This window comes from Acyrthosiphon pisum, chromosome A3, assembly GCF_005508785.2.
Source record: "Acyrthosiphon pisum isolate AL4f chromosome A3, pea_aphid_22Mar2018_4r6ur, whole genome shotgun sequence".
NCBI classification, from domain to species: Eukaryota; Metazoa; Arthropoda; class Insecta; order Hemiptera; family Aphididae; genus Acyrthosiphon; species Acyrthosiphon pisum.
The window spans coordinates 9,820,179-9,834,639 of NC_042496.1; the positions used below are offsets into that span (position 1 = coordinate 9,820,179).

The window sequence follows — 14,461 nt, forward strand, 5'->3', positions numbered from 1 at the left end:
TTATAACTACTGCACAGCAGAGCGACATCCACTTACCCACCTTTTTTTTTTGTTTTTCCCAATTATTTTGAAAATGACTAATCTTGAGTCTTTCACTTTTAGCCTCTCAAAAATTTAAAATTACTAGATCAAATATTTTACCCAAAACCATCCTCAAATTAAATAATTTTATTGTTCCAAAAGTTGAGCAACACAAAAAAATAAAAAAATACATACAGGTAATTTTAAAATAATTGCATTCATCGTTCCGCTCAGAATCTAAATTCTAAAATTTAACTGCGAATAAAAAATTGTAATTTAAGTAATAATGGCAATGTTTCAAGGTCTTACAATTATTATTTTCTTGAATTACAATATACCAAAAATCATTTGAGGAGAAATTGTTATTTACAAAAATCAAAATTATAGGTTACGCTTAAATGTTATATGTATTTGAAATAAAAGTTTGAATTCGTTTCGATCTTACTAATATATTTTTACTTGTTTGATATAGTATATTATATTATTATGTATACGCTTATATATTTAATGGCATAACTATGGCCTGTTAATCAATTCATATCCGTCGTGTTTATTATTTTTTTATCGTTTATTATTATGATTTTAAACACATATTTATATTTATTACAATAACAAATAAAAGATAAATTAATTACACTTCCTTTGAGCATTACATTCATAATCTTTCTCTGCACGTGTTGTCGTGTTATAAAGGATTATAATTTATAATATTTGCGTCCGTGACGATCCGTTTTCAAAGAAAAGAAAATTCACGCTTATAAAGGGCTGCAGTGTAAATATGTAATACGAGCTTGATAATCTGAAAACCACATCTATAATAGACATCCCGCATAACATTGGATATAATATGATATTAAAAAAAATTATTAATTTACACGGTACACCTACTTATATATCTTACATAACAATATTAAAAACTATAGTGCATCAACTGCACATAGTTTCTTTTATCTAAAAATTATAATTTGTGTAAGCTGAACTATGAATTATGACACTGTGTGTATCGTGAACGCTAAGTCGTTAACTATTTTTAACTCTTAGTTAAGTTATGATGTGTGACTACGTTTTCAAATTAGTGACATTTATGGGAGTCCTGTAAGTTGTAACCACTATTATATTTTAGATAACGTCTGAATTGGTTCCTGGTATTTAAGTAGACAGACATCCGAATCGGTTCCTACGTGTATTGAATGAAAAATCTAATGCTAATATTTTAAAGAAATATGATAGATTTGTATATTATTAGGGATAATTTTTTATAGAATAATTGTGAAATTATCGTCATAATTAAGTATTTATTATGTAGTTAACTATTTCATGTATTTAGGAAATAAAAATAAATTACCTTTCCAGAAAAGTAATAAAATATAAACTAAACATTGGCAGTTTTTTTTTACTTTAGTAAAGTATTTAGTTCCCAATACAATGTATTGAATACATCCACAAGTTCAAAATAAATTAAAATGTGCCTTACAATTATTATTCCAAGATCTGAAATCCCTGTAATCTGCATAATATCATCTCTTGTATTAGATTATTTAAATTCCCATACTATTGTGTCTATTATGTTGTGTATATTGTATAGTACCTAATGCTTGTGGTGAACTTCAGTATAAGTAAGTACTGCACGATGCACGTGTTTCATTTATATGCATAAAATAATAGAGTATATGATTAAAATTGTGTGAACAACAATTTAAGTTTTTTTATATTCACGGAAATAGAAAAAAAATCTTAAGAACCGTTTCTGTTGCAGTGTTTCTCACCGCTTAAGTTAGATACTAGTCTAACACGTGTGTATTTTTCATTCTGTTTTTTAATTCAAAGTTTTTATTTCGTTATTATTTTCCAATGTCGTATTATTGGTCGCTGCACATAATCTTTATTGTGTAAATTCCTGCTTTATTTTTGTAATTTAATCAAAATATTTTTAAACTATTAATTATATATATTAGGTATGTTATAATATAGACTATAGTAGGTATACCTTTATGTTTAACTTTAATATAAATGGATCTGCATGAAATTCTTATTTTTAAAGCCTTTAACATTTTTGTATCGTAATATTAACTATAATATGTCATACTAATATAAGTGATATTGTGATACCCTCTACTCCCTAGGAATGAAAACTAAAAAATAGGTAGATAGCAAGACGGCAGACGATGGTCGGCAATTAGATGCAAATATACCTGACTAAAATTCGTAACACCGCTTGTATAAATGAGCGGAGTGGAACGGAATAGAGCACCTCGCAAAACGTTTGTCCACTTTTCCACTCATCTAAACTTTAAGTACTTACAAATAATTACTACTCAACATTTTATTTTTATGTACCTATTGAAATTATCAAAAAATATTATGCTTATGTATATGAATTTTAAAATGTATGTTCCCATTCAAACAATAAGTATTAAAAAAACGATATAATGATTCAAAAATTAGTAAAGAATATATTTTTTTTCAAAATTGTTATGTAATGACTTAAAATAATAAAAATAAAAACTTCCAAAAACTTTTCGAGAAAATTAGTGTACCTATACCTACCTATAATCACTCATTTACGCAGTATAATGCTGGGTTTTACACGTACATGTTTGTTGTGGCGCCATCATATACGCACCAGCTTGCCAGTAATGTTGGAATATTCCAACTTTTATTTTCACTTACGCGCCAGAACATGTTTACACCTCACTGATGCCTCAACTTGCATGGGTAAACATGCGCGTGTAAACCTAGCATAATACGCAATTATACTCTTGTAGTTGAGTGTGTCTATATAGATTACAAATGTGTTGTTATTTTATCATAACAAACAACACAAATGTTTAAAAAAAAAATATACTAGCAGACCTTGTTTAAGAAATATTTATTATTTATTTTCATCCTCCAAAAAGTTCTTTATACAATTTTTGTTTTGGCAACATTGTGTTTTGTCACAAATATCCTGTAAATTTTAGTGCCGAGAAAAAATAAGACCAAAAAATATTTTAATACGTGATTAATTTTGATAGTACCTACCTAGACCAAAAGCCCTTAAACACAATGTTTAGAGTTCAGCGTAGGGCAAGATTTATTAATAGTAACTCTTGCAGTAGCAGTAATTTATATGGCTTGTTTATGAAACGTTTTTACAAGTTATTCTAAATGGTCTTCATTGCTAAATAATAAGATCCAGTAAACAATTTACGATCTAGTATTGTAACTTAAGCAAATTTTTGTATATATAAAATAAAAATTCACCTGTCAGTTTTAGGCCTAATGGAATAAATGTGCATATAATAATATGTACACGATATTTTTAGAATATAGTAATATAGTATTAAAAAAAAATAACAATACTAGGTACTAGCTATTCAAAGACAAAACCGGAAACCGAATCACGTAATTACCGGGTCGCCTGTCTTGAGTCATATGAGTCATAAAAATGAATAATACCAATGATTTTTATTCTTCAGAACACTTTATTATTTTTATATTTATAAATAGGTACCATTCAAGCTTAGCTAAAGAAAAATGTAATAATTTGTTAGGATCTACCATTTGTGATTTACCTACAATAATATAAAATCATTTTAAGGTTTCCGGTTTACATCCAACAAAGTGGGATTTTAGTTATTAATTTATAGTCAATAAAATATACATATTTTAGCATCCTGTTTAGTCCAAGTCAAGCCCTTAATTACAAGATTTTGTTGAAATAAATTAATTCTATTTGTAATTATGAAATAAGTCTTTACTTAACTATAGAATTTTTATTTTGAACTTAAAGATTATTTGTTTTTTAAGTCCGAACTTTTGATGTAAATGCTCATACCTTCTCTCGGGACATCTATGCTATTGTATTTCGCATTTGTTCATTGTACCTATGTGGCTATGTATATGAATATAGAATGTACATTTTTAAATTTTGATGTAAAAAAAGCAATCCTTAATCTATGCATTTCATTCAATTGGTAATTTCATTGTTCCGTCCTGTGCAGGATGTATGTATTGAATATATCATTCGAATACTAACTAAGTACTATATTTATACCTACGCCATATGCAATTTATTTAATTTAGACTCGTATGCTTCACCGTGTCATTGGAATATTCGATCATTGTGGAGGCTAACATGTCATCATCATTTTTGTTAATTAAAACTGCTATAGCTATACTTGATAAACATTTACTTTTATTTGTATCAGACACCAACGATTATGAACAAGTGATAATTGTAATTTGTAGGAAAGTAAAATTATTAAGAATAATAGGTAATCCAATATATATATTGTTGTACAGGTAGCAGGTACTATTAGGTACATATTTAAATTTAATTAATTAGTTCAACTATATTTTGCAAAGCATTTAAATATAATTAGTAATTGTAGAGTGGAAACGAGGTATGTAAAATATGCAACTAATTAAAAATGTACAATGGGTAGATTATTACCTGTTGTAATTGATGAGTTTTTACTAGGTACATTTTACTTTTAAATTATGTACTTATAATATATTCAATACACTATATACTATATAGGTACATCTAAAATTAATGAACCATTTTATTTAGTACTTTTCAGTCTTGTAAAAAATACTTTTGAAAATTTATTAAGATACTAATACTAGTATTCGAATAAAAAAGTATTAAAAATACTTTTAAAATACTATTATAAAAATGTATTTTACGAATACTCACAAAGTATTTGAATACAAATACAAGTATCTTTTTTAATTTTATGCTATATAATATATATATATATATTATGTATATTGTACACCAGTATAAGTACCTATTATGTTACTATTTACTATAACATATTATGTCTGGCTATTTAGAGATAAATACATATTCACATATTTCATTCTGCATTCAGATATATTTCAACTAATATTGATTAAATTTGAATGGAAAAAATAAAATAAAACGTGGAATTAACTATTAATATGGAACTATTTTGAAATTATTAGATTTTTAGTTTTCTAAAAAAATTCCAATACAGAAACCATATAAGACTTTGTTATTAGTTATTACCTACTTTTACTATACAAAAACATAATATTAGTTTTCAATGAAAACAATGTTATTTTTATTGATGTCAATTTTTTGTGAAAAATAATAAATTAAAATTAATAAAACGAACTTTATGGTATTTTAATACAAGTATTGAAATTTTGTTAAAAATACTTTTAAAAAGTATTCAAAATACTTAAAAAATTGTATTTAGAATACCGTATAAATACTTCAAAAAGTATTCAAATACTTGTATTCGAATACTTTACAAGACTGGTGCTTTTTATTATTATTGGGAAGACTTTTTATGGAAATATTCATAAAAAATAAACTTGCTTAAACAAAGATAAATAGATTTATGATTATGTTCCTATTCAATTTTTATCTTATAAAACATAATCTAAATGTTACGAGGACGTCTCGCCACTCTTACATTAGTTATCTCATCCTACAAGTGCGTAACAAATTTAGTCTCAGGAGTAACTTTATTTTCGTTGTTACTTGTTTTTAATATTAGACTGAATTGTGATTTACTATCAAACCTAAAGATAACAACATCGTCCGTGGTTTGTTAGAAAGTTTTTTCGATATTTTAATTTCAAAGCGAATTATGATCATTTTTAAATTTTAAAATTTATTACACTTATCTATAACTTATTTCAAAATTAAAATATCGAAAAGCTTCGAACAAACCACAGACAATGTTGTTCTTTAGGTTTGATGTAATAGATTAATTCACTAAAATTAACGAAACTTAACTTGAACTGCTGAACGTAAATTTGTTATGTTACGCACTTAAAAGATGGAATCAACAAATTGGGTCAGATGTCTTCTTAAAAGATCTTAATTTCAATTTTCAACCATTTTTCAGAAACGTATTTTAAATTAAACACCATGTCATATATTCACAATATTATATTATTTATTGTTACAGTAAATTACAAAACAATTGATTGATTTAAAAACTACAAATGTACCTACAACTTACCTAGGTACTTGATGTTTTATTGAGCCTTGTATAAAATCTTTATCTCAGCTGTGTTATGTTTATGTTTCTATAAGAAATACTTATAGTTTTTTTTGAATATGATCCGTATGCTCTTAAATTAATATCATAATTGGTGAAATAGTACATCTCTATATAATATATATCATAATTCATAACTATATCTATTTTGTATGATTGTATTGTTAATATAAGTTTTTCTATTCAATATATAATTGACGTTTGAAATAGTTACCGGAATCACTGTTGGATGTAAGATTTTATATTATCATATAGCTCTTAGAATATTTATATCTAGAATCTATGATTGAGAAACCCCCACACACGCCATGTCTTCGTCTAACTGTTAGACTATAACACGTAGGTACAACATGGCAACATTTAGAGTAGTAGAACACATTTTGTGTTATTAGCTTTAATATTGGAGTGAATTGACCTATTATGGGATTTAAAGGTAAATAAAACGAGTTATGAGCATTTCTTATATTTTACATTGTTATAAGTACCCACTTATAACTCTTTAAAATTAAACCCTACGAGATACCAAAATTGGTTTTACTGAATACAAATTTGTTATATGTTTATATATTGGCATATACGTTTGTAAGACGGAGCGGCATACGAGTCTAAATTGAAGAGTTCATACTAAAAGTAAAATACATTTTTTTGGAAACCTTGATATTGTAATGATAGTCTGGCCGTTATTTATTATTCTGTAAGATTTTAGTTTATTTGTTATAATGATATGTGAGCATATCATTACAATATTTTCTGTAATCAAAAAGAAAAACAATTTTAATAGGTATGTCAAATTACCTATTAGTCATACGCTTAAATTTTCATTTATGTATGTAATTTTAAAATTATTTATATAAATGTATCATAAAAAATAATTTTAATGTATATCAAATATTATATTATGCATATTATTGATTCACTGTATGAATAAAATTATTAATGATTTTTAAATTAATTAAACATTATTATAGCAATGATTATGTTTTATTAGGGTGTATAATGTATATATTATTATTATTGAATTATATTTGTGGTGGACGAAATAATACGTAATAAATTATATAATAGATTTTTATATATAATTATATTGTTATTATACGTTTTTTTATATAAAAAAGTTATATTTAGTTTCGTTTATTTTCATATTAAAATTAATAAAGTCATTTGACATATTATATAACATTTAGAAGTAAGAACGTAATCTGTGTTTTTTCGATATTTTAATTTTGAAATGACTTAATGAAACATCTTTAAAACGTAATTTTAAGAATTTTGATCTAGCAAAATTATAGTACTTATAACGTTTCATAAATTTAATTAGAATGTTTAAGATACAGATATTTTATTTTTATTTTTTGGCACTAGCTTCACTTAGCTCACCTAAGCACATAATATCGTATAATACAATTATTTTAAAGAATACTAATGCAACTGAGTGGTTTATAAATTATAATATAGAACTACGGTTGTTTACATTTCTTCAGAATGTTTCGTCGGTAATTGGTAGTGTTTTCTCGTATGCATTTCAAAAATACCAAGGATACAAGAAATTACCTCTTCTAAGTACCATCTAAAATAGTTTCCTGATCTTAGACATTATTGTAAGCCTAATACATTCCTCACTTTGCTTAGAATCTAATATTGTATTGTTGAATATGCAGTTATCTAAAATTCTTATTTAAATTTAACTGATAATATGCAATTTTCACCATAATTATGAATTGGTTATTAATAATTAAAGCGAATTTTTAAAAACTATAAAGAATTAGCCATTGAATTTTAAAAATATTTATAGTTAATTGTTATAAGTTGAAATTAGTTGTTCTTGAAAATGCACTTTTATCTAAAAAAAAAAACTATATATTTTTAGGTCTAAAGTGAAGATCGGAACTTTTAATAAGAAAAGAACGTTAGTAATTTGTTAGTTTATTTGTCTTAGTTCAATATTTTGATATGGTTGTATTCTGTTGGTGTTGGAAATTTTAACAGTGCGTACCTCATAGTTTGATGCCATAATTCAGATTTAATGTTATAGAATATTGATTTATGTGTGATGATTTAACCTTAGTGAACCCCCGCCTAATTTTTATAGCTGCTTTTTTAAAATTAAGATGTAAAAAATAGGATATTTTTATTGCCTATTATAGGTTTATACTTTATATAACTAAATATTTGTAATTTTCAGGTGGAATAACTGACCAAATTGATAATCAATTCAATAACTATGCATTTATTGAACCGAAATTATTTAATGCAAGGCATAAAAGAGAGATTCAATCAACCAAAATAAATCCGGTTAGTTATTAATATATTATATTAGTTTATTTTAAATTCTATGAGAATAATAATACTAATATTAATACTCCTTATTGTTTCGGGTAATTTTTAATAACTGTAATCAATAACAAATTTATTAATACCATTATTTCAGTTATTTAAACAAGGTAAGACATGTTAAAATAATATATTATTCAAATTATTTTAAACGTGACATTTATGTAACTGAGTTTTCGATATTTTAAATATCATAAATCATAATGAATAGGTCAATCACATGGGTTATGTTTTAACTGATAATTCTAACAGTACAATAATGACTGGTTGAAATGAATGCACATTTTAAATCCGTGATAATTATTATTGTATATTGCCTGATAACATACCTATATATATATATTTGACTGAACATTATACAATATTATTAAAAGCTTGTCCAGTGTAGAAGACTGGTAAGTGGTAGGAGAAAAATTAATAAAAAATCAGCTACAAATAATATTATATAAAAGTGTCCCTTCATCATACGGGAAAGTCTCAAATTTCAAAAGTTGTCTAATTGTCCCAACGAATACTCTAAGGAGCCTAAATATCAGATATTTTGAACATAGCTCCGTTCCTTAGAAGTTTCTGAAAATAAAAATATATCCAAACGTAACATGCTACTTAATATTTTCTTTTTCGTCGCACGGAAAAAAACGTTGAATCATATAGGTACCTATAAAATAAATAGTTTTTTTTAAATTATGATTAAAAATAGTGGTATTGTAACGTAATTATATTAATCAGGAATATTTGCTAGGGGGAACATCAAGAAAAATTAAATTACGAAAATAAATTGTATCCAGATTTTACAGGTTCGTTTTTTATTGGTTGGTATGGCAATTGGCAACGTAATTATATTATCAATTGGTTACTAGTAGCAACCTAGGTACTGACTAAAATTACAACTTTATAACTTATGAGTTAATTAATTTCATCTTTGTAATGGCTTGGTTGCTATGGTAACTGTATCGCGATATCGGTCGGAAAAAAAGTTGTAACTACCCCAAGAACATAATATATAATATGTCAAACTTAAAAAAAAACTATTTATTTTTGATACAGTTATACATTTGTTAAAACAATTAACTCTTAAAATACTTACTATTTTATGACACAAAAAGAAATTGAATATTTTAACCACTTAATAGACCAATCAATTTTAACTCAAAATATGTACTTATAATAATTACCGAAAACTATTTTTAACACACGTTCAGAATACATTATTGAGTTAACTTAAACTTATTGATCAAATTTAATGATGCCACGTGGATTACATTAAAAATTTATAGAAAATGAGACATGAGTTATTGTGGAAAAATGTTAATGAGAACAATAAAATTAATTTATAAATTTCAAATCAAATATTAAACAATTAACAAGGCAAGATCATTAGATGAATTACCATGATCGAAAATATTTTTCCAAACCATTTGCATAGAAAGTGATTTTACAAATTTAAAAATTATTAACATATTTCTATTATGTATTCCTGGAACGTTAAACGTATATTATAAATTATGAACAATTTATTGACTGATAAGAAGAGTTAAATGGACGTTTGGACATTTGAACCATGCTATATAGTTGCGAAACATAGCTATTTTCCTGAATTGCACGATCATTTGTTAGGAAATCAAGTACTTATCAGTAAAAAAATAAACACTCACCCGAAAAATATTTACTAAAAATGACATCAATTGTGTTAAGACGCTAAAGTTGTACTATTGATAATATTATTATTATTTTGTATATATTTTTTATTACGTACTCATTAGTTATTAATTTCTAAGTTTTGATAATATCACAAATATGGAAATTCTATGTTACATGTACGGTGATTTTGTTTATTTGTTGTTTATTTAACTAATATTATGTTATTATTTAATGAAGCTTATACCTATTTGAATTTTTTCTATTTTTATGTCATTAAATAATACAACTGAGAGTAACGTCCGCAGCTACTAGCTCCCGGATGGGTAACCACCCGGGTTCGTTGTAGTTAAAACCTTGCCACACATACACGTGTTGCTTACTTACCGTACCAACCTAAACTAACCACAGTTCTTAACCCCTACAACAGCTAATAGCCATAGTCGCCGGACTTACATTCAATTAAAAATATATATATATATATAAATAATATATCATAAACAATAACATACCTCCCTAATTTTTTTTCGTCCCATATTTCTTGGTTTTTAATTTGGCCACACTAACACGTACCCCCCCTCCTTCATAGTTCATACCTTAACGTTACTATAAATCACTTGAGTCATTGTAATTTCACAAATAGCTAATCTTACCTTCAGGTTTTCGATATTCTGTCTCATGTTATATTAATATTTTGAAACAAATTTATTATTATTTATTAGTGAAGAAGAAATGCTTCCATAATCTTAACTCTATCTGTTACATAGTATTTGATATTTTGGTGTTTTGATTACATCCAGAGGATTACGCACTAGTGCAGCAGATAATTTAATAATTAATAATATTTAATAATTTAATAATCATAATTTAATAGTATTATGTTGCACCTGCAAACTTTTCTTGGCCTATACGCAGGTTGATCAGCAAAACCAATAAAATACTTACTAATTACAATATCTACAATCTTGTATCTACGTGCACATATATATATGATGTAGGTATACCTAAAAAATAATAATAGGTACTATAATAATAATATTATATTAAAAGGAAAATTTCGAACCAATTGTAGTAAACCATAGTTTACCTGTTTCTGTTAGATTAGGTAGGTATACTTATTAGTTTTAATAAATATGAGTATAATAAAATTGATTAGTTACTTTTATGTGATGACTTATCTGTGAATTTTGGTCCTCAATGCTGATTGCGGCGACGAATGGTCGTAGGAGTCTGAAGATAACAACACTAAAAATAGATTTAAAAAAATCAATCCAATTTTACCATTATGTTGCTTATGTGACTTTTATGCGATAGTTCAGGGTATTTTAAGTTATAACAGGCATCTGTAAGGGCGAGCGTTATTGTCACTTTGAATACTAATATTTAATAATATCGTTAAAAATATTTATCTCGTACCTATATGTATATGATTAATCAAAATATTGGCAGGTGATAACACAGCCTTTTAATTTATTATGTTGCATCTACGATTAGAGTTCGAGGAGACGCCAATAATTATATTATCTAAACATTATTAGTTACCTATCTATCTGTATGATTTTAAGGTAGGGTTTCCGGTGTTTTATAATTGCGTCTTACCTAACTTTTTTTTTCTCTTAAGAAACTCTTAAATGAGATCCATAAATTGTTGAGTTATAATATTTTATTTTATCAATCACAATAAATGATTAGTAAAAAACTTATGCCCGTATTCATAGTCGTCAGTCGATGCTTAAGAATAAGTATTGCTTAAGCTATGTTTATGAGTTATGACTCAAATGAAATTCACAAACGATACTTTGTCTTAAGAAAATAAAAAGTATTACTTAAATTAAGATTGGTCGAGACCTACGTATTGCTTAAGTTGTTATCACAATTTTTTTATTTTTGAAATTATCAAAATTAGTTTAAGCAATACGTCTTATTCTTAAGCATCGACTATGAACACGACCCTTATATAGTTGAATCAACATCAAATATTGATTGAAATATTGGGTATAAGTTTGTCGGTAACCGATACTTAGCTCCATATTTTCTTAATTGAGTGCAAGGATATGTCTATATGCAAGAATACATGACAATTATTATATTTCACCAGTTTTAGTTAGTTTTTATCTTTTTTAATATCTACTGAATTTACAGGCTTTATTAAGATCTGTGCTTAATTTTTTATTTAAGTAATATAATGCAAGATCCCATAAAAACACCAGAGTGATTGTAAAATGTTGTAATATACTCGAATTGTATAGGTACTATTTAAAAAGTCGTAATTTTAATCACACTTTCATGAAACATATTTTGTACTTACTTAGCTGATGACAGGTATATACATATCACATATATAGTATGATCGACCAGTTAAAATATACGAACCAAGTCCTAGTTATCAGTAAACCGTATAATACCTACTGTAGTACCGTATAGCTTACCTTGAGGCTTGAAGAATCGTCTCTGTTATTGCATCGTCTAACTGTCTAAGATCTTCCAATCTTCGTACATACACATCAAGGACGTTTCTGAAGTCTGAATACATTGTCACTAATTCATCAGCTATAGAAAATTTTTGTCCGCCCGTGCGCGTTATTATAGACGAACAACGTTCTCTTTTGAAAGTGCAATAATAGCCAATAGGTGTAATATTTCTTTCTACACGTCATATAAAACTGTCTAATTCATTCTCAATCTCCAATAACATAATATAATTAAATGTACTTACGTAAAATAATACTTGGAGTGCAGTCATTGGGTGACTTCCCCTTTCCGTCAATCAAAAAATCTCATCAAATTTACTTATTGTATAACATGTAAATACAGATTGTAAATATATACATTTTTGTTCAATAAAAAAAAAAAAAAGTAAAATTATATTAAAACTTACTATAATATTTTAATAAATAGTGGTTTTTTAAAAATGTTATATCCATTTTTAAATGAATATAATCAATTCATAGTTATTTTATATTTAGTATTCTAAATATTGCCCCAAATGTGGTCTTAAAATTAAAAAACACGGACATTTTTAATGATTTAAAAATTAGCCTTGCTAAGACACGAAAAGTCTAATTGGTTTTTTTTTTCAAAGCTATTTTATTGAGGTTGTAACACTTGGTTAATCAGTCACTATTGTTTAATATGTTTAAATAGTTAATACTAAATAATAAATATCAATTCTTTTACTTTATAATACAAATCATATCGATTCAATGCAAGTTATATTATGTCATTATGTAACTCATGTAATGTGTAAGCAGTTAAATATAGATTAATATCTTCAATTTTGATCTGTAATTAACTCGTTTCTATTCTGCATTATGATTATATAGGTAGGTGAAAACTACAACAATTATTATCAACAATATAGTTTGACAAGATGTCTACAATTTTAATTTTGACTTGTATTTTACTTAAGAAGATTGTTATTTTTATATATTTGTTTTATTATATGTTTTTATACTAGAATGGCCTGGAGCATGCCCATGGTGTTACCTTAATATTTGTCGACAAACAACAAGAATATATTATTGATCTCAGCCTCAATAGGTGAGTTGAAAATATTATTTAATCAACAATAATAATAATATAAAACTAATTTATTTTGTAACTTTTTACTATCTTCAGAGGACTAATTCCAGTAAATTACTTTGAAAAACATCAGAAAGATGGAGCTCGTGTAATAAATCGACCAAAAGCTAACGTAAATTTACATTTTTATTATATCATAAAAATTTAGTTAATTTATAATTAAATTAATAGGAACTTGAATTTTGCAATTATAATGGTAAAATTCGTGATTTTCCAAATTCCTGGGCTGCAATTTCTACATGTGATGGCATAAGGTTATTATAATAACTACTTATAAAGTAATAGAATGATTAAATAATTAGTGACTATTATTTTTACAGAGGAATGTTTTTTGATGGGATTTCATACCATTATATTGAAAATGTTGAACACGAATCAGGTGATAAGTACCATATTTTGTATAAACATGAAGATCTTAGAACTAATCATACCTGTGGTAAGTGATTGTAAAATTATTTTTTGAATTTTAAGTATAAAGTTTTATTTTCAGGATTTCCTAGTGCACCTGAATTTACAACTAATGAAATCAAACGCGTAAGTAGATTTATTTTAGCAATTTTATTATAAATATTGTCATATTGATATAAGTTATGTATAATACATAATATGTATCATTGCACATCACATATAATTTTTGTAGAATAAAAGAAACACGAGGTCTTTGAGGGGACCATACAATGAAAATGACAAATCCAGATTTATCGAATTGGTATTTGTTGTTGACCAAGAAGAGTATAAGTATTTTAACAGTGAACTGTCAAAAGTCTATAAGCATGCTAAATCTATTGCAAATATAATAAATTCAGTAAGTTGTATCTGTCTTCTAATATTGTAACATTGTATAAATTGTTATTGTTATTTTTTAT

General features: G+C 25.8%; 1 protein-coding gene across 1 annotated transcript in view; it reads left to right on the top strand.

The window, feature by feature from the left end:
- Positions 1 to 14,461, top strand: part of LOC100166889 (disintegrin and metalloproteinase domain-containing protein 12) — a 28,177-nt gene that overhangs the window by 6,368 nt on the left and 7,348 nt on the right. The window contains exons 2-8 of the mRNA XM_001952651.5: positions 8,227 to 8,336; positions 13,471 to 13,553; positions 13,632 to 13,707; positions 13,767 to 13,849; positions 13,916 to 14,031; positions 14,086 to 14,129; positions 14,236 to 14,400. Coding sequence (XP_001952686.2) covers positions 8,227 to 8,336; positions 13,471 to 13,553; positions 13,632 to 13,707; positions 13,767 to 13,849; positions 13,916 to 14,031; positions 14,086 to 14,129; positions 14,236 to 14,400 — 677 coding nt within the window. The remainder of the gene's footprint in view (positions 1 to 8,226; positions 8,337 to 13,470; positions 13,554 to 13,631; positions 13,708 to 13,766; positions 13,850 to 13,915; positions 14,032 to 14,085; positions 14,130 to 14,235; positions 14,401 to 14,461) is intronic.